The sequence below is a fragment of the Apium graveolens genome, chromosome 11 (genome assembly GCF_009905375.1).
Source record: "Apium graveolens cultivar Ventura chromosome 11, ASM990537v1, whole genome shotgun sequence".
In the NCBI taxonomy this organism is placed as follows: Eukaryota; Viridiplantae; Streptophyta; class Magnoliopsida; order Apiales; family Apiaceae; genus Apium; species Apium graveolens.
In genome coordinates this window covers 143532585-143554996 of record NC_133657.1, presented here as the reverse complement: position 1 = coordinate 143554996, position 22412 = coordinate 143532585, and the positions used below count along the sequence as shown (strand labels likewise).

At 30.9% G+C, this 22412-nt stretch overlaps 1 protein-coding gene across 1 annotated transcript; it reads left to right on the top strand.

Annotated features, from left to right (window-relative positions):
- The first annotated feature begins 2563 nt into the window (after nucleotides 1-2563).
- Nucleotides 2564-6887, top strand: LOC141697210 (phosphomethylpyrimidine synthase, chloroplastic). The gene is made up of 6 exons (XM_074501488.1): nucleotides 2564-2693; nucleotides 3344-3672; nucleotides 3845-3972; nucleotides 4191-5017; nucleotides 5674-6356; nucleotides 6684-6887. Exons 2-5 carry the CDS (start codon nucleotides 3362-3364, stop codon nucleotides 6352-6354), a joined length of 1947 nt encoding a protein of 648 aa, XP_074357589.1. The 5' UTR covers nucleotides 2564-2693; nucleotides 3344-3361; the 3' UTR covers nucleotides 6355-6356; nucleotides 6684-6887.
- Nucleotides 6888-22412: the final 15525 nt, after the last annotated feature.

Below are 22412 nucleotides of genomic sequence, written 5' to 3'. Positions count from 1 at the left end.
GATGTCTAATTTCTTGTTCTCTCCTTCCTATGGTTAAACTTGCTAATAAATCCTGATATCGGCAAATTACGGGAAATATCTTTAGGATATTCTTTTAATCATTATAATTTTTTTATGTTAATGAAAAATGTCTGCAGATTTAGTGTTCTGTTGATGAAAATATGGAAAAATACTATACACTTGCTATATATGATATGATTTTTGATCAAACTAAATGGCTGGCTAGGGATATTTTATGTTTGTAAATATCAATGTTGCTTTCCGAGATAAAGGGTGTTTTTACCTTTTTTTTTAGTGATCACTAAGCAGAAGTCGTTTTCAGCTTTTTCTAGATTTTATACTATACAGAATATAAAAAGTTATTCCCTAAAGAATTTCTGTATTCTTATTTTTAATGTATTTAATTGTTTTTAAAAATTATCTATTTTACTATACTAAAGTATGCTCTTATTAAACTATTTTCTGCAAAACTAAATATGATAATCTTTTTGGGTTTGGGGGCCTACAAGTTACAATGTATATGACAGAGGAAATAAAATAAAATATTAAAAATATTGTTAACGACCGAAACATTTCGTTGACTAGCACTAACGATAATAATTAATGAAATTTGTTAAAAACTGAAAAGTGTAACAAATTTAAAAATGTGCACGTGAAAATATTGATTTGCAAATTAGGAAACTCAAAGGGCATTTCTCAAGTTTTAAGTATGCAAAGCCTAAATTTTATCCTATATTAAAAAAGAAATAGGAGTGATACGTCCCAAATTTGTTTCTAAAACTTGTTCCGAATAAATTGGCGTAATATTTATCACATTTAATTTAAGGGCATTATCACATTTAATTTAAGGGCGCATGTGAATGTAAGCATAATTCTGGCTTATCAGAAAAAAGTTATCAGGTATGTTCATTTCATGTCGTTATTTGAGAACGATTTTGAGAACTATTTTGGGATCCTAGCATTTTTCAAAAAAAAAAAGAATAGTATAAAGTATCCCAAATTTATTTTCCAAAACTTCTCACAAATGACCTAGCTTAATATTTATCGAATTTTAATTTATGAGCGTTTATGAATAAATGCATTTTCCGGTCACATTATAATCACCCTACAGGCTACAATGACAATGTTTCCTAAAATCCAAAATATGGTACTTCTCCATCACTAAAAACGTTTTCTATTTGTGTGGGACATGTTTGCCAAAACACATTTTTGATTGTTAATATCTTTAATTTCGTATTAGTATTAAATATAAAATTTTTATTGTATTAAAGTACTCATAAATACGAATTCAACAAGATCACTCGTGACTATATTTGATCTTACAGATTAAACGTAAATTAAAAGTCAATCGCGTATCATGAATAGTGTCAAAAATCAAAATAGGAAACTTATTATAGGATGGAGGGAGTACCATTAGGGGTGTACACGGTCTGATCAACCCGACCAATCCAAACCGAACCGACCCTATTTCGGCCGAACCAAACCGATTTTTTTCAACCCGATATATAGTTGAGTTTGAAAAAATGTCAACCCGATTTAATTGGGTTGGATATGGTTTTCAATAATTTTAAACCAATCCAACCCAACCCGATTAAAATATATATGTACATGCTAATAAGTTAATCCAAAATTATGTTTAGGCCATTTACATAAATCCATATATCTCTAACTCTAAAGGTAACTTATAACCTCCGTGTTCATAGTTCATTTCGTAACAACAATAGATGTTTGATTAGTGTTATATTTTTTACATTTATGATTCATTCCAATATTTAACGCGTAAGCAATATTATTAGTACTTTTGATGTCGAAAATTAGATGCTTAAGACTATTTAATATGGAGGATTGTAATATTGTTTTGAACTATTTTCAAGTGTTTTAAACTTTGAAACCTTATGTTTTATTATAATTTTTTATATTAATTTTGTATATTTAATAAACCGATCAAACTGATCCAAACCGAACCAAACCGAAGTATACAAATTGGTTTGGGTTACAACTTTAAACGGTTTGGATTGGGTTGAAATTTTGAAAACCCGAATTAATTGGGTTGGGTTGCTAAATTCTCCCAGCCCGCTCAACCCGATCTGTGTACACCCCTAGTACCCATAACATAAAGACACCAGAAAAAGATTGCATAATTTTCTATTTTCTATTTAGTACTCCCTCCGTTCCAATTTATTTGTCATATTAGATTTTTTGTGATCAAATTGACTCAACTTTGATCGTAAATTAAACATCAATCTTTCGTTATTTTGAAAAAACAAAAAATACGTATTAAAGTAGATTACGTGTACTTTCTAATAATATAATTTTTATAATTTTTTTCAATTATATACTATATGAAATTTTCAGTCAAAATTTGGTCAATTTTTTACCGTAAAAAGTCAAATATTACATATAAATTGGAATGAATAAATTGGGATGGAGGGAGTATTGTACAAGACAATGGGACCCATAAATGAGCTCACTCATTTCTCGAATTGTCTTTGGCACAAGGGGCCCAGAAAAAGAAACAAGTAAAGATGCTGAAGATATTATTATCTTTTTTTTTTACTTTGACATTTTAATTTGTGTAATTTTAAGTGGAAATTGCACTACAAAAAAGGAGGCTCCTAGTACACTAAGCTCGCTCACTCAGTTTGGAAGAAGGAGACTCAAGGTGAAGATTTAAGAACAAAACATAACTTGAGGTTTGCCTTCATTTCCTCTTCTTTGTATCTGTTTTATAAGTACCTCATTGCATGTCTGTTTATTTGTGTATATATGATCATCTCGCTTTCATTTTGCATTTTTATGATCAAGCTTTAATGGTAATTCTATCAATAAACACATAATTTTGTATGAGAATCAGTATAACTTATAACTATTGTGTGTTTTGATCTTTTTTTTTGTCAAACTAGATTTATGATGTTTAATTATAAGTGTTTGTTTGAATCATCATAATTTTAATTGTGTAATTCATGTTAGCACACAAGGTTATATGGTTGTGAAAAATAATGTGATGCTACTGATTTTTCTTTTTAGCTCCTGCTGAATTTTAAAAACATTGTTGAAAAATTTTGGATCCCCTATTAAAAGTGTACAAGACCCGGGTACTAGCTTGATCCTGCAACTTGGGTTGAAATATGACTTTTACAATTGTGAAATAAATTTAATTAGAAAAAGAAAAACTTTTTAATGAAGCAATTATGATCTGTACAGGTTCTTGTATATGCTTGACTCACTGCTCACCTTGTTACATGTTGTACAATTATGTCTTTCTACTGTAAAATTCGGATCTTGCCGTTGTGACTATTTTTTAGGAGAGAAACTTGACTTCATGTAACGCTGTACGTTGCAGCTTTGTTCTTTTAGTCCTATGGCGTCGGTTAATACTGCTTTGACATCTTTCTTGTGTAAGAGTGGCGTACATTCTGGTTTGTCAAAGTTGCCAAATACTACATTTTTGCCTGGCTTTGATGTATGCGGAAATGCTGCAAGTACATGGAAGAAGGAAAACCATCACCTTTCCTTTTCAGGAGCTAGAGCGACATTAACCTTTGATCCTCCTTCAACTAATAAGGAAACGACAAGCAAACAAAGGAAGCGCACTGTTGATCCTGCAGCCCCTGATTTTCTTCCTCTTCCATCGTTTGAGCAGTGTTTTCCAAGGAGCACGAAAGAACACAGGTCTGTTCTTGTTTCTTCCTTATCCGTGTTACCTTGTTTAGCTTATTTTTTTCATCTAGGATCTGTAGTTTTTAAGCTATGTTGCGCAGATACTGAATTACTAATGCATGTATGCTTTCTCTCAGATATTTTTTATACTCGTAAATATTAATTTAAAAGTTCTTAATTACAGGGAAGTTATTCATGAAGAATCTGGTCATGTGCTTAAAGTCCCCTTTAGACGTGTTCATTTATCTGGAGATGAACCACATTTTGATACCTATGATACAAGTGGTCCCCAAGACATAAGCCCTCAGATTGGTATGATTTTGATAGTTTTTTCTCTGGGATTTACGTTTATGTATTCCTGTGATTGTTAAATCTGTTTTGTATTATAAGTGCAACTTCTTTTTATTTCTCTAACTTTTGAAACGTAAACGTCTGTGTAATAAAATCATACAATTCTTAATATTCCAGCATACGATCTTGCTTATTCTGGAGTTCAATTATTAATTCGCGTATCTTCTTTTCTTATAAAGGACTTCCAAAGTTGCGCAAGGAATGGATTGACAGGCGGGAGAAATTGGGTTTGCCAAGATTCACACAGATGTTTTATGCTAAGAAAGGAATTATAACAGAGGAAATGATGTACTGTGCTGCTCGTGAGAAGCTTGATGCAGAGTTTGTCAGGGCAGAGGTTGCTCGTGGTCGTGCTATCATTCCCTCCAACAAAAAGCATCTAGAATTGGAGCCAATGATAGTTGGAAGGAATTTCTTAGTCAAAGTGAATGCAAATATTGGAAATTCTGCTGTTGTGAGTTCCATCGAGGAAGAAGTTCACAAGCTTCAATGGGCTACAATGTGGGGTGCTGATACTATTATGGATCTGTCTACTGGACGTCACATCCATGAAACTCGAGAATGGATTTTACGTAATTCTTCTGTTCCTGTTGGCACTGTTCCCATCTATCAAGCACTTGAAAAGGTAGATGGAATTGCAGAAAATCTTAATTGGGAAGTTTTCAGAGAGACTTTGATCGAACAGGCTGAACAAGGTGTAGATTATTTCACCATCCATGCAGGAGTCCTGCTTCGCTACGTCCCTCTAACTGCAAAACGAATGACTGGAATTGTTTCTCGTGGGGGCTCTATTCATGCAAAGTGGTGCTTGACTTATCACAGGGAAAATTTTGCTTACGAACACTGGGATGACATACTGGATATTTGCAACCAATATGATATAGCATTGTCTATAGGTGATGGACTCCGACCAGGGTCGATATATGATGCTAATGACACTGCTCAGTTTGCAGAGCTCTTAACTCAAGGAGAACTGACACGCAGAGCTTGGGAGAAAGATGTACAGGTAGTGACCTAATGAAGTATATCGATATATGTTTTCTTTACAGGTATGAGATTTTCACACCATGCGATCCTCTGCAAGACAGATATCTTTACTAAATGCTAACTAATATATTATAATTGATAATGTATATGACATTTCAGCTTTAGCAGTTATTTTCACTCTATATTAAAGGAATACTTAATGGTGATGCCTCGTTTTTCTACATTTTGAAGTTTTGGTTGATCTATCGCAAAAAGCTTGGGGGGGGGGGTGTTTTTTGACTTATTTATTTTTGGTTGCCATGTTCTTACTTCTAAGTACTTGTAGCAGCATACGGGTACAAGAACTACTCCAAGTTATTATGTAATGTATGTCTTAGAGACTGAATTTTCTGTCCACTTGAAGATGTTTTCAGTAAAGTAGGTCAACATCTGATTGTGTAGCTTCTCCACATCTACTTTGTTTAGTGTTTTGTTTGTGGATGGTATATAAATTGTTGCAAATTGTGGATAAAAATATAGGAATAGATGTTAGATCCAGAACCTTGTAAAAATCTACATTTTTGTTGTAAATCAATCATTATCATTAATATTTTAGAAGAACGTTGGCTAGAGCTTACATGCTGTCGCGTTACCATGTTTCCCTCTGTAATTGACAACTATGTATACTATTTTCAGGTGATGAATGAAGGGCCTGGTCATATTCCAATGCACAAGATCCCAGAGAACATGCAAAAACAGCTGGAGTGGTGCAATGAAGCTCCTTTCTATACCCTTGGACCTTTGACTACTGATATTGCTCCTGGCTATGATCACATCACATCAGCCATTGGTGCAGCCAACATAGGCGCCCTTGGTACTGCACTCCTCTGTTATGTCACTCCAAAAGAGCACCTTGGTTTGCCCAACAGGGATGATGTCAAAACTGGGGTCATTGCATATAAGATAGCTGCTCATGCAGCTGATTTAGCAAAAGGTCATCCACATGCTCAAGACTGGGATGATGCACTAAGCAAGGCTAGATTTGAGTTTCGTTGGCTGGACCAATTTGCTTTATCACTGGACCCAATGACTGCCACATCCTTCCATGATGAAACCTTGCCATCAGACGGTGCTAAAGTGGCACATTTCTGCTCAATGTGTGGGCCAAAATTCTGTTCCATGAAGATAACAGAAGATGTTCGCAAGTATGCTGAGGAGCATGGTTATGGCAGTGCCGAAGAAGCTGTTCGGCAAGGGATGGATGCTATGAGTGCTGAATTTCTGGCAGCCAGGAAAACTGTGAGGGGTGAGCAGCATGGTGAAACTGGCGGAGAAATCTACCTGCCTGCAGATTATATCAATTCGGCAAAGATTTAAAGGTCAGTATTATTTAATTGTTTGCACTATTAGTTTCAGGTGTAGGATGTTATTAGTCAAATTAGCTATTTAACCTCAAAAAAAGATAAAAATATAAGCCAGAAAGTTGCAGAAACAATTATCATATTATGATTCCTACAGTCGTGCTAAGAGTACAGACTACAGACATATACATCAATATCTTGAAAAAATAGGTTATCTATTGATTTTCGGAAGGAGCTTTTCAGCGTGAGATGCCGCCAACTTAATATCTTCTATATTCTGAATGATCATCTACTGTTCTTGCATCACAGTTACCATTTAATTATATTTTAATATATCTGTTGCAGGACCAGCGGACCACCTTTTGAAGAATAAAAACTTGCTTGCAACTTCTTGGATCCTTAATGTATGGGCTTCCGTAGACTGGTTATTCAAGATCATCGTTTTCTAGGTTTGGGTATGTTTGTAAGAGTTGTTTGATGAATAGTTTGAGAAAAGAGAAAACGTCCTTGAACTAGATTGTGCCAATAATACGTGAAATTCCTTTTGAAGCGTGTTTTAATTATTTTGTTACTTCTTTATCTCTTCCATTGATATAAGAAACGCACCGAGGGTGTCTGTATCTGCCTCAGCACCGGCTTCTTGAGCCAGTATATGAGCAGGTCAGGCTGAGGAAGTCGCTGTGTACCTGAACAGGATAATGCCTGCATAGGGAGTGTGATATATTGCTTCTGTCCTTCCGCAGGAAGGGTGATTTTCCACTCTCTGGGCTAGCTGCACATATCCAAGTTTGGCTGGTTCAGTATATATACACTCAATTTTCTGGTACCAAGAAGTGCTGAAAATACAATTCATTTGCGATTATTTCTCTGTTAGCTAGTGTCAAAGCATAATACAACAGTTTATATCCCTCTACTTCAGGGCCACTGTCAGGCACGCGGAAACCAAAGTTCAAATGCCATTTAGTATCGTTACTAAAAGAACAACGGTTTTTCTGCGGTGTGCTCATGCGCACATAGCCACACACTAAGCACTAAATTTCATATGTTTAACTATATTTGATTGACTACTACTCTTTAATGATGGGGGATCCCTCCGCATACACAAAGTTTTCATCGATCAAAATGAGCCAATTTTATAATTTTGAGTGTTTAGCACGTGCCTATACTCGCACAGAAAAACCCAAAGAACAAACTGATATGTTAATACCTCCTCCAGGAGAGGCAGGAGCCAGAAAATTCAGATATTCTGTTTTTAATAGAACCCTATTAAGCCCATGCCCTAATCCTCACATACATGGCTTCCATTCATACCTGAACCAACGGCCTCTTGTTACCAATTTCAGATTAATAGGGATATGGATATCGACTAGAATACAATCTTCTTCTCTTCCTATTTTTCTTTTTGGTAATAAGGCACTATGAAGTAATATATCCGACCTAGTATGTAAAATCAGTATTATTTGCTTCCTTGAATGCAGATCTTAAATGAATATGATACTTTATGAAGCTTTAATAGGATAACAATAATCTGGGGGTATAGGCCAATGTGTTTCAACTTTCAAGTTGCTGCTACGTTTTTGTTGGTGTTCAACAGATTAAGAAAACAAATTCATTCCATTTTAAAGATTTTGTCAAACAGATTGGACCTGGCATTGTTAATTTCAGCTCATCACAAACACTGAATCATGTCTTAGATGGTTAGATCACACTTAAGTTTATCTCTTGGGAACAAGTATTTTTGCTAATTAATCACACACACATCGAACTTTTGATCTAGGTATATTAATTGTACTAACAATTGTTCGCATTTTAAACAAATTGCATTAAAAAATATCATCGTAAAGCTAAATTGAAAATTTGATAGTCAAGAGCTGGAGATATGATTCTTGGGATTAAAATAAACCAGAAAATGTAATGGAAACGCCAAGGTTACAGCTAAAAAGAAGAAGAAAACACAAAGATCGCACACAAAATCAAACTTTAAGTGCGACACAGTTTCTTTTTTCTAGACGAATCGACAAGCAAGTTGTGTAAAGTAAATTAGACTTTATCATCAGTTATACATTTCTATAATGTCCTCTTTATACCAGTACACATATAGATGAATATTATTGACTGGAAAAGAGCCAAAGTTGTGGGTCATTTAGGAAATTTATCAATACATGAAAATTAGCAGCACTACGGACTTCATGGCCCATGCAGCATTTTATATATGCAGCCTCATCATTTCATTCATACACAATTGCAACAACTAGGGAGTGCATGGCTAATGATGTCTTGTAATATACTGTGTGAGATGATGATATTTATATCTGGGTATTTGGGTGACAATTCCTAGAGTGCGATAGACCTTGTACAGAATCATTATTTAAAAAATATAAATATATAATTTATTTCATTTTTATCATATATAGTTACAAGGTCTAATTATCAAATTAAAAACCGAGTTGCACAATCTTTTTTATTTAAAAAATCATTAAAATGTGATGAAATAGTTTAAAGTGGTTTTTTAGTAGAATCACAATAAAATCATATTTAACCAAATTTATTCCGCAGTAGAATCAGTTTTAATATCAATTTTTTTTTCAAATTTCAATTGTTAAACATTTTAATATGTTAAAATATAATAATTAATCTACATTAACAACGAATTTCATGAAATTCTATTATAGAATCAAGGGTTCCCTAGGTTCTCTATATAAGAGGGTTCCCTCTTGAAAAAAGCCCTTTATATCTGTATTGTTCTTCTTTTCGTTACTAACATCAATCAGCTCATTTTTTCTTTGTAAGGCCGATCTTTCAAAAATCACCAATAAATCAATCAAAAATATTTTTCTGGTTTGAATAATTTCCGATAAATCGCAAATCGGTACCTCAACTGAATAGTTCCGATTTTCAAAATCTCGATTAGCTCATTTGTTTTTATTCTATATTATAATGGCTGTATCTATTTTTATGGTACTGAATTATTTTACTTAATTATCTATATATTTTGGTATTACTTAAATAACCTTATCTAATTATTTCTTGTTTATCTATATTACTTGGTTAAAGTCGAACAGAAAATATTTCTTGGTGGGTAAACTAATATATATTATGAGTGTTTGGCTAAAATAAAGTAAATATTTATACTTCGTTATGAGTATATTTGTGAATGCGCCGGTGGTGGCTGTATTCACCTTCAAACCCAGTTTTGTCATTAACATATGTTTTGATATATGATTTATTGTTGTTTTTATATTATTACGATGACGGGCGAGGGGACAAATGGTGAAGCAAAATGGGGTACGAAAGAATCACTAGAAATTAATATTGGGGGCACAACAAAGATCCTGGTGGCCCCTCATAGCAAAAGATGCACGGTCCTTGGATTCTTTCCCGGCCACATTCAATAATGTACACAGTACTCTTTCCGTCCTAATTTGTTTATTTTATTTGATTTTTTATAGTTAAATTGATTTAATTTTGACTAAAAATTTTATATATAGTTGATTATCGAAAGTATTTACAAAAAAATGTATCAATTGAAAGGATGTTTAATATACTTTAATAAGTATTTTTCAATTTTTGAAAATAATGAAAGAATAAGGGGTTGTTTACTTGTAGAAAAATTTTCCATTTTTCTGTTTTTCTAAAATTTTCTGAAATTCTCATTTCTAATAAAATAGTTAAAAATTGAGAGAATATGTTTCAAATGCTAAAATAATACATGGTCAGTTTTTTGTCTTCTTAAAAATATAATATAGATGACAAGATAATTTGAGTAAATATATAGGAGAGTAACTAATAATATAATTTTAACATTCCACATTTTAATTGTATATACGTATTTCTTTAACATGTTTAAAAGATTTTTTTAGATAAAATATAATTAAAGATGACAAATAAAGTATAGAAGCAATCTTTTAAAATAGGTTGAATAATGAAACTTTCTAATTATATGACTCTAAATATATAAAGATTTTGTAGCTTTTATTAAATATTTCAATTAATAATTATATACAAATTTTTTTAAAAATCTTATACGAAATAACTCATAACTAAGTTGTAATCAAGAGTTTCTTCTTTATTTTTCAAACATATAAGTTCTTAGTTATAATATTATTAAGCTTTCTCTTATAATATAAATTTTAATATTAATCAAATTACAAAATATTTGTTAAAAATTAAACTATTTTGAAATTTTTATTACAAATATGTATTATACTTAATTTAAAAATATAATATTAGATTATAAAAAAATTATAAGGTTCATAAGTTAAATTAGTAGTATATTTGTTGTAAACTATTTTTTTTTGTTAACTTTTAAAGTAAACTTACAAAATTGTCAATTGATCATATAAATTTAAAAAGATAAAAAAATAAAAATGTTTTTGTGACAAGTATTTAAGTGGGTTACGTGTTTAAACAGAAGTCGTGTTTATCACTTTTTTAGATTTAGAAAACATCAAAATGTTGTTTTCCACACTTTTCACATGTGTAGTTATAATTTGGAAAACACTGAAAACTGTGTTTTCTATTTTTCCAGTTTTTTATTTTGAAAATTTAGCTTTTGAACATGTTTTGAATTTTCCCAGTTTTTTTAGAAATTTTTTATGGAAAACAGTTGAAAGAAACGGGCCCTAAATTTTTATTTACGGTCAAAGTTCAGTCAATTTAACCATCAAAAGTCAAACAAGACAGATAAATTGGGACGGAGGAAGTACATTTCTATATTCTTTCATTTTCTTTTATTGTTTAATCTTACAAATTTCTATATTATTCTTAATTATGTTCAGGTAAGTGTATTCAAGCTTTTTTGTAGGTTCCTAAATATAATATATGTTGTTTAGACTATTATATTTCAACTCCTTTTATAAATGTGTGTACAAGTATTCGGTATTTGGGTCCCTTTCAGTGGACTTTATGTTCTACATTCGGTCTCCACATTAATCTGAATAATTTTTTTAATCTTTTCGTTACATAGTTTTTTATTTGCACAATGAAGAATAAAAATGTTAAAAAAGAAAATTAAAAAAATAGTCATTTTCTAAATGTGAGAGCATGTCTCTCTTCTTTTATGTTTGTTTTGTTTGGGACACTTGCTTCTAGGGAATATGGAGTACATGCATACATGTACAGAAGATTATAATAATAAAGTACCGAAAATATTGTTAATTTACGTAAAAATCACACCCTTCTTAAAACAAATACGCCTTTTTCGTGTGATATTTAAAGGTTAATTATCTCTGTCTCACATGATACAATGAATAAAGGTGATTTTTAAGTACTTAATAAACCCGCCTTTTTCGAGCCGATCAAATACAACTTTCAATCTCACAGAGACAAAACCCAGGACTCTATGAGAAATGCAAGAAAAGTATGATACTTGTATAATTTTTTTGACGTATAAAACAATAAGGCAAGAGTTTCTTTTTATAAGGGGGAAATATATAACCTCCATATGATATTAACTTTATAATTTATGTAATAATGATCAAATCAATATTCTATATTTATTACGGAGTTACAAATGTTAAATTCATGAGTTACAAATCGAAGAAAATAATGCAAATTAATTTTATTAAAAAAGAATAGTCCAACAATCCCCTCAATGAATAAAATTGACGTTACAAAAAATGACTCTTTTGACACGGAGATAGAATGTCATGGTAAAAATCAGCATAGGATAGGTAGGCGTTACCCTTTTAACATTCCCTTAGAGGAACATATTTACATTTTTTAAATTTCAGTAGTCGCGTTGACCTTGAAGTGTCATTCTGTATTGTGAAATGATGATATATTCCCTACTGGATTATATCATATATTTGTTCAGTTCTCACCGTTAATCTCATTTTGATCCTGAACTTTAACCTGGTTTTGTAAGTTCTACCCGGAATTAGCCCCCACAATTTCTTTTTAAAGCGATCTCACTTCACTCACATACGCGATCTCTAAAATAATACAAAAGAATTATTTGTTCGACATATCGACACATAAGATGAAGGGTTTCGAGCACATAAACGCAACGGAAACGATGTAGAATTAAATTAAAACCAGAATAAAATCGAAACTCTATGCAGGATCCATGCAAAAATAGATATTTAATTCGTAGTAAGAATCTTTACCTTAAAGAAGCTTTAAGAGTTTATTAACGAAGGATTAATGGAGTTCCAAACCTTGTTGAATCATCACGTATCCCGCTCTCGCGATCTACGCTCTATGGTATCCACACGAACGCTTTTCTTGAAGGATTGATGTGTACTAGCACCCGAAAACTCCATATCTACCTCTCCTTCTCTTTCTCCTTGAACGGCTAGGGTTTTGTAAACCATGTATCATTTTTGATTTATCTATATAAATCAGCCCCCAAAGAGTTTATATAAAGAGAAGAATGAGTTTTCTAATTAAAATTAATACTAATTCGGAATCTCAATTTATTATTTAATTAAGTCACACTTAATTAATTAATAACTTATTTCGGAATTAGTTTAAGTAATTTCTTTATTTTATTTATTTATTTAATTAAGTCATACTTACTTAATATCATAAATAAAATAAATTAATTATTTAATTTAAATTCATAATTTATATTATTTCTCCTTCAAGCGTTCTTTCTGTGTGACCCTGTAGGTTATTATTACGTTGGCAATAATTTTAATATCTCATATTAAAATTATAAACAATGAGCGGAATCTAGTAATACATCATTGCTACCCAAGTAATAATAATTAAATCAGTGATTCGATTAAACCTTTCGTGATAATGTACAATATATAATCTCTTTAAGCAAATATTATTGATTAAACTTGAGGCATGTAATGTGTCATCCTCATCATAGTTTAATCAAAGTTTCCTTGAACAATGAGTAGACTATCATATCAAATCAACATTTGAGCTTGACCACGCATTTCATAGTCTAGCTCACACAAGAGCCCAATAATATCACTCCTTAAATTAGGAGGGTTAGATCTTTTCTAAATCATTCATATTTCTCACACGATTCATAATATACCCGAAATACACTTTTATCATTACCCAATCAAAGGTAACTTTTAATGTAATCAAAGTGCATTAATTCTCGTATAAAAATATAATGATTTCAAGTATAAGGACCATTAAATCATTATCACAATGAGAATTACTTATGACACAACAGACATGTAGAATCTCATTGGGTCTATCCATCACCATGTACATTTACATATGCCTGTGTTTTTTACTTTAGTATCACTATACCTATGATCAATGAGATGTGATCATCAATCAACAAACACACCAGTCTTAATGCATTATTATTGTCCATTAATAATAATACTCGAATAGGGACCTTTAAAAATATTGATACTATTCTCATTATCTCATTTCCAAGTAAGTACTTAGAGATATATATTCACATCATATTCCAAGGACATTTATTAATCTAACATTTATATCACAGTAAATTAAGACATGATAAATTATAAAGGGAATAATCGATAGAACATAAACACTAATAATTCAAATGTCTTAAACTAAAATATTAGAGTGTTGTCTCTAGGGTACAAACACTAACATAAGAATCATTAAAAGCATATCCTAGTCTTCACCATATTTTATTAGTGTTTTCATCATAAGAATGGATCTGGGGGGGTCTCACACCGGTGTAAATATCCTAGTCTTCACCATATTTTATTAGTGTTTTCATCATAAGAATGGATCTGGGGGGCCTCACACCGGTGTAAAGTAAAAGCAACTTAGCTCGGTCTTTTTGGTTCTTGAGAATGGTCCCACAATAATTTCACTAAGTTTTTACAGTTAGATTGTCCTATTGAACCAAGATCTTGGTATCTCCATTCAATAAGGTTGGGTTTTCTTTGTAACGACTATTACTACAGGCTTTATTCTCATCCCTCTTGATGATTTCTCAACTATCTCTATTGTTAACCACTGTTTAGCAGATCCGCATTGTTATCCTTTCAATTGAATATGTATGCAATAATAATAACTTATGTTGAGAGTAGTTGTTTGACGGAATTATACTGACGACAAAATTGTCTCGACATTCCTTAACAATCTCTTCCAATTAACCAAATCGCCAATCTTCACAATTTGCATACATTTAAAGAGTACTACAGACTCTGTCATCATCAAAGTTTCAATTCATAATTGATATTACCAACATTCAGTGTCCCAAAAATTAGCAATTTTAATTCACCAGAATAACAATTTGAGCGTCCTCTAATTACAATTCTCATTAATTTATTTACCCAATTTGAGCGTCCTCAAATTAGAAACATAATCATATCATTTGAAAGCATTAAGAATATTTTCTTATTTAAATTTAACATGGACTAGTCTCTCATACCACAAAGTGAAAGTCAAGCAAGTAAGCAGAAAATTATTAAACTTTCTTTATTAATATTCTCCACAGTCATACCATCTAGCTTAAATAACCAATAGGTTACATAACCATTTCCCACAAATATTACATTTTGGGAGAAATTTACTTTAAGCAGATAGAACGATGTCAGACATGTCTTGAGCCACTTCATCTACCATGTGGGTCTCGTGCTTCATCCGCTTCGAAAGTTTGTACTCAATTGGCTTGTGATGCATCTTGTCATAATTGAAACACTTTCCTTGAAATCTCTTCTTTGAAATTTCAGCCTTAGGTCCAAATTAGGCCTCTTGTCTGATTTTCCCTTCTTGAACTTGGAATTCCTCTTGACCTCCACCACATTAACATTTGAAGATCCGATAGACTGATTTTTCAATAAGAACAATTACTTGGAAGACTTCATTCATGAGTATTCCCTCAGCTTCCATGTCATGTATGATCATCTGAAGTTCTTGAACTTGATTAATCACCTTCTTGGAATCCACCTGTTGGGTTTAAACCCAATATATGATATAGGTTTGGTGATACAAGACATAATTGGATTGGGTAATAATTGTATATGTTGACAATTAGTATCATAACGGGATTGGGTAATAATTGTATGTGTTGACAATTAATATCATAACGAGATTGAGTAATAATTGTACGGGTAGACAATTATTATTATAATATGAACATATGTGTCTTGTTGGTTAAGTTTGTGATGGCTATATATACATAGTCATGTTATTGTTTGATATATGCTGTAAGAGATGCAGTCGTCTGAGGTATCGTGTGGGAGATACTTGAATATTAGTTGGCTCAAGTATCGGTTTGAGACATCATTAAGGTGTTATGTATTAATTGTATTATTGATAATTGTTTGGATTAATAATAAAAGTTGGAACATGGATTTTTCGCGTGATATATGTTTACATTTCTCTCTCTCTTTGTTCCACTTTTTGTCCATATCTTTTCAAATTTATTTAATATAATAATGATAGGGAAGGAAAATAAGGATCATTGTTGGAGTTAAAATTCAAAATTATATCTTTAATCACTAAAAATTAATATTTTCTAATATTTATAAGTAACTCACTAGAACACTGTTGAACTTGCTCTTAGTGGGGGGAAGATAAGGATTCTATTTAATTGTTCAATTAATAAAGTAGAGAAGCCCGACACTGTCTGTCAAATGACTCGAAGAGTTCTACCACCGACGAGATGTCTTTTTATACTACTGTACAAAATAAAAAATGAGTTGGGCCTGAGTTTTTCAAAAAAGAAATCAAAATATTTATAAAATTGTTTATTATATAACACATCATATTTGAAGAAATTTTTATAAAATTATTTTGAATAATTTAGCATTTCTCATTAAAAATAGCCAGGTTGTTTTTATTTCAATGACATCAGCTTCTGAAATTTACAATTACATAAATATGATATAAAATCAACTAAATAAAGTTATTTAATACAAATGCGGTCGCACTTTTTGGATGCGATTGATGTCGTTGGTAAATCTCGATCTGGATGTTACATATCATATTAAATTATTTAAGTACATCTGTCAAAACTCAAAAGGCAGAATGGTATTTCATACGAATTTATCCCAAAAAGTGTTTTAATTGTTAATTGAAGGAGTTTGGCTGGGGCTTAACGAGCCTAACCCCGCGGATTAATAAGAATAAATATTCTATTTCTCACCCTAGACAAAAAATTAACCCCGACCCCGGGTTAATTTTTAAAATGATGTATAATATATGTTTTAAGGCATCAAGTTCTTTCCAGGCCTATTTATATATTAGATATTAGTTTGTTTGAAAAAAAATTGATATATATTTTTCTTTCCGACATCCCTACTTATATCTATTTAGGTCACATTATTTTTTCCATAATAAAAATGATATATATCTAATTTTTGCAACAATAGAACGAGTGTATATTTAAATAGTGGACATCAATTTTTTTAAAATAGTGATGTATGCACATTTTTTATTCTTGCATAAAAAAGTGATATACATTTAGTTTAGTTATTACACTACTTATAACTTATACAATACAATAATCAAGTTATTTTTAGTTCAAAAATATATTCAAACCCGAATTCGATATTGTTAAGTAATCAGTTCATTTAAAATCTTAAGGTGGTTGGGAAAATTCGAAAAAGATCTTATACTTTTTAAAGATCCCCCTCAATCGTACTATACGTTGTCGTACAATACGTTTCACCACGATTGACAACAACAAACATAATCAATACTAATACTCATACCACTAAAAAATATTTAAATTAAATTAATGGGGATTGTGGGACTCAAACCTGAATCCATCCCCTAAACCGAACTCTGATACCATATTAAATAATCGGTCACTCTAAAATTTTAAGATATTAATAACAAAATTTTAATATTTTCATTTTCACATTAATGAGTAAAATTGATATAACTTACATAAGTTTATTTTATCAAAACCAAATTATCAGTATATTTACCCATAAAAACTCTACTACTAAAACTAAGATTTAACAAAATTGGCCTAGAAAAAAATTCAATAGCCTACACATTATCTCCGAATTGCCGATAAATTTTTGTACAAATCTTATTGTGCTAACTTAAATAAAAAATTATTATACATGCGATGGACGATCTAGTAAAGAATACAGGGGAAACGTGTTCCCCTAAAATAATTTTTTTACTTTTTTTATCACTAATGTTTTCTAAAATATATGAAAATACCTCCCGAAAATTTAAAAATATAAAGGTGAATTAACAAAATACTAGCGTAAAAGCTCGTGCGAGACACGGGCCTATATATATTTAAATAATTTCTCGTACGTAATGGTCAGTATATATTAAAATAATTTTATAATAAAAATTTGATCAATAATAATTTATTATTTTATATTTTATTTATATTATATTTTTTTAAGATCACATATCATTTTGGATAAATATCCTACTATAAAAAGCACGCAATAATTTGTTAATTGCTAAACTTATTAATTTTTTACAGCATGAAAAAAACTTTATCAAATTAAATAATTGAGTCCAAGAACTTATTTATTTCCCCCTAATGGTCCGTGTGTATAACCTAAACATTTATTAATTGATGGGATTTTGACGTTATAACAGTATATTTGTAAAGTATAAAATTGACCGTGCACGTAAGATTAAACTCTAACACATATTATAAATCTCTTAAATTTATGTATTGGATCATGTCTTACGTATATAGAGACATACATCATATAATCTTAAATTTCGTAACTTTTGCAATTAAATGTTTGTAACACTCTCAAAATATATTGCAATAGCCCACTAACACTAATAATGCGTTGTCTGTTTAGTGTCATAATTAATTTTACATACAAGTACACACTACAATAGCACCAAGTATGAGTTTTCATACAATTTATACGAGTTCTATCTAGTGTCTTGTGTTATGCAAAACATGCATGTACAATAACAAGATTGACTCAAGAAATACAATACATAATACAAAATTGATTATCAAACAACTTAATTTTAGTGTTGTCAATGTGACTCCCTAAAATTAAGTTGTTTGATAATCAATTTTGTATTATGTATTGTAATTCTTGAGTCTGTAAAATGGTTAGAAGATTAGATTGGAGGATTTTTCTGTGAACAGATTCAAGCCAAGGGGATAAACTCTGGAAGAAGATCAAGTCATGATCATGCCTCAGAGAAAAGTGTAGATGCTTGCGGTTGAATAAAGCCGTTATATGAAAAATGTTCTAAATCAAGATATCAACAAGCCACATATAAAGTTATATCGAGAAGTCATTCTAGAAGTCTAGAATGACTTATCGAGAAGTCCAAAATGGCTTTTAGAGAAGTTTCAGAGATATCAGCAAGGCAAATGAAATGTAGAGAATTGGAGATATCGACAAGTCAATTTCTCATATAGAGATCTCAGAGATATCGACAAGTCAAAATGTGTATATAGAGATCGTAGAGATATTGATAAGTCATTTCTACATGTAGAAATCTCATACATATCGACAAGTCATTTTTCATGCAAGGATCTAGATATCTCGACAAGTCAAGTACACCTATAGAGAATTCAGAGATCTCGATAAGTTATTATACTTATCGAGATGTCACTTTTTTATGGAACAAACTGGAGATCTCGACATGCTTCTCAAATACAATACATACAAGTTCAAGATTGAAGGTTATCAGTGAACAAATGATTTATTCACTAGATTGAAAAGTCTACAAAGTAGCGGGAAAAATACAAGATCAAGGGCCAAAATTAACTGAAGAAAGGATGGTAACAAACCTGCAAGATTCTGCACATATTTTCTAAGCTAGAAATGAAAATAGAAAAGGGTTGCATTAGAAAGTAGTTTAGTACATTTTAGTGCAAGTCTTGTAAACCTGTGTTGCTAGTGAATAAAGCATGCACTGGTCCTTAATTCATAAGTAACAAACAAATCTAGCTTTTCTTGTATTCTCTCAAGATAAGAGTTGAGTTCTTATTTTCTTAAGAACCCATAATTTGTAGCAAGATCAACTTAATTAATACAAATTAAGTGAGTTTTGAAAATACCGTGCTTGATGATTATTTCTGTAAACACAATTTCTCTGCAAAATCTAAACTTCTTTGTTCACCTAAAATTCAAACAAGTTTAAAAAGTCTAAAAATCCAAGAAACACGTTCACCCCCTGTGTTACATTGAATATCTAACACCTTGTGTTTGGTATTCACATTATTACATAATTTATAAGTATTATTACTTTTTTTTACCATATTTGAATGACAAGTTAAATATTGTTAATAACTAAACATATTATTTTGTAAATCATGTTCATTATTTTATTGAAAATCTCAAAAATCTTATACATTTGGAAAGTATAAACGTATTGATATTAAAAACTGTCTAGTTTACAGAATGCGTATTGTTTCAACACTTACATACTTTTTAGAGCAAATATACATTTTAATCGCTTTAATTCTAAACAACTGGTCGACCAAATATATATAATTTAAGTAACATGTTTTCAAAAAAAATTAATTTAAAAATTATATGATGTAATTGTGTGATATAATCAAAGATGGATTTATTGACTAATCCTTTAGTGAAAGACCCGATATAAATATTACATAACTATTTATATAAGGACTAAGAAATTGAATTAAAATTTTAATTAGTATCATATTATAGCTTTTTGTAATTTAGTTTACCATATTTATTCACAAGTAGTTTGCATGTTTTTTTATATATTTTTGGTTAAATGTTGGTAGAGGTTTTCTAACAAAAAATTAAAAAAAACATATTTAATATTTATATAAGTTGTACAAATAAAAATGAAAATATATATATTAGTTTACCATAATCGACTCAGGTTAGGTGGATCACCAATTATCAAGTCATGACAGAAAAATGACAATAACTCATATTCAGTCTAAACCTGAATTGTTATACATGAGAGTGACTTATATCTGAATAAAACGATGTCATGACCTGAAAATGAAAAAATATTTTAAAAAACTAATATTAAACCCATGTACATGTGAAATCATACTATCTTTGCATAATAAGTTACTCGCCTCAATTTGAAGTTTACGAGCACTTCGTGCTGATTGAAATGGGTCCAAGCACTTCGTGCCCCTAGAACTACTACAAATTCCTTAGAAATGACTCAGTTCGATGGAGTAAAATGCTTCTAATAACAAAATCAATATGCATTTCACAAGTATATATGTTTTTTAACATGAGAAAAAATTATGTATATACTTCACACGAATTGTAAAATTAGTTAAACACGATGGAGCAAATAATTATAGCTTAACATGATAGTAATAGTGTAAGAAAAAATGAACACAAATCAATAATTTTTTATATATAAAGGAAAATCTCAAGAGCTCCAAAATCATCTGATAATAATTTATCTATTTTTATAGAGCTTACGTTAGGAAATGAATAACACGCAGAGAGGGGGGAGGGTGAATGTGTTTTACTATTTTTGGGCTTTTCTTGAATCTTTATGGTTGATCAAAAAAAATTAAATCTTGTAGTGAAATGTGTTCATGCAAAAATTAAACTTGTAGAGAATAAAGAACACGGATCTTCAAAACTCACTTAATATTATATTAAAATTAAGATTGTTTTGCTACAAAATTTCTAGGCTCTTCGTTGATAAAGAGCTTAGCTTCTTCTTGAGAGTGTTGCAAGAGAATTTGATCTGAATTGTTACTTCTGACTTAAGGACCGGTGTTAACTTTATAATACAGTTAACTGCTGGTTTACACAGTGTACAATAAGACATGCTATTAGCTTTTCTAAACTGTCACTAGTCATTTCTATTTATAAAAAAGTAGATCTTCCATTTCTGGCTTAGCATATCTTTAGCATCCTGTGATAATTTTAATCTCCCTCTGTCAGTTAATTTTCACCATTGATCTTGCACATTCTTCAAGCTGCTTTTTGTAGAATTGTCAATCCAGCTGTTTGGATTGTTTGTTGATTGTTAATCTTGAATATTGAACTGGTCTGTGATTTTGTACTTTGAGAGTTTTACTCGAGATCTCCAATTAGGCACATAGAGATCTTGACATCTCGATAAGTATAATGACTTATTGAGATCTCCAATGCTCTAGTGAATTTGACTTATAGAGGTCTCTGAGTTCTCGAATGAAACTTTAGCTTGTCGAGATCTCTCAGCATCATGTCTTCACTTTGTCTTGTCGACAACTTAGAGTTCTCTAGTGAATTTTGACTTATCGATATCTCTGAGTTCTCTAGTAGACTTAGACTTATCGATAACTCATAGTTTTCTAATGAATGTAGACTTTTCGATAACTCTGAGTTCTCTAGTGAAGAAATGACTTGTCAATATCTCCAACCTTCATGTCTTCTTGACTTGTCGATATCTCACTGAGTTCTCTAGTAGCTTTCCTGACTTCTCGATAAGTCATTTGGAGTTCTCGAATGACTTCTCAATAACACTAAATCTGTGACTTGTAGAGATCTTGACTTAGAGTATTTTTCCTAAAACAGCTTTATTCAACTCCAAGTTTCTTCATAATTCTTCTGAGACATGATCTTCTTGATCTTCTTCCAAATAGAATTCTTAGGCTTGATACTGTTTATAAAAAAAGGCTCCAGTCTGCTCCTTTGACATTTTTACAGACTTTAAATATTACAAGTACAAAATACAAATTGAGATAACAATACAACTTACTTAGGGTTGACAAAATGTCTTAGTCTTGTTTAGATACAGGTATGTCTTGCACAACAATCTCTCCGAATTGGTGAGAAGATTGCTTAACACACATTCATGCTTGTTAACAAGACTAACCCCAAGCTTAACAGATTATAAAAAGTAACAGTTCATTATTCTCCCTAGATCAGATGTACATTTATCTATGCTTCACACTTTGACCAGGGCCACTAATGATATTGTTATCTTCAATAATATTTGACATCATCACTTATATATTACAATATCCCCCAACTTGTTTATTATGAAATTATGCACAAGTTCAGATTGATGATGTCAAAACTCTAGCTAAATGCAGAAGTCAATCTTCCTAGTGCATTTAGATTTACTCTTCTCACCCCCTATCAAGAAGATAGTATTATTGTCTGGCAACATCCAACAGCTAATTTTGCATTTAGATATATTCTCCCCCTTTTTGACATTATCTTGAGGTGGAAAGAATCAGTTAGATACACGTTGTTCAAGCTTTTGTCATTGTCCATTTAG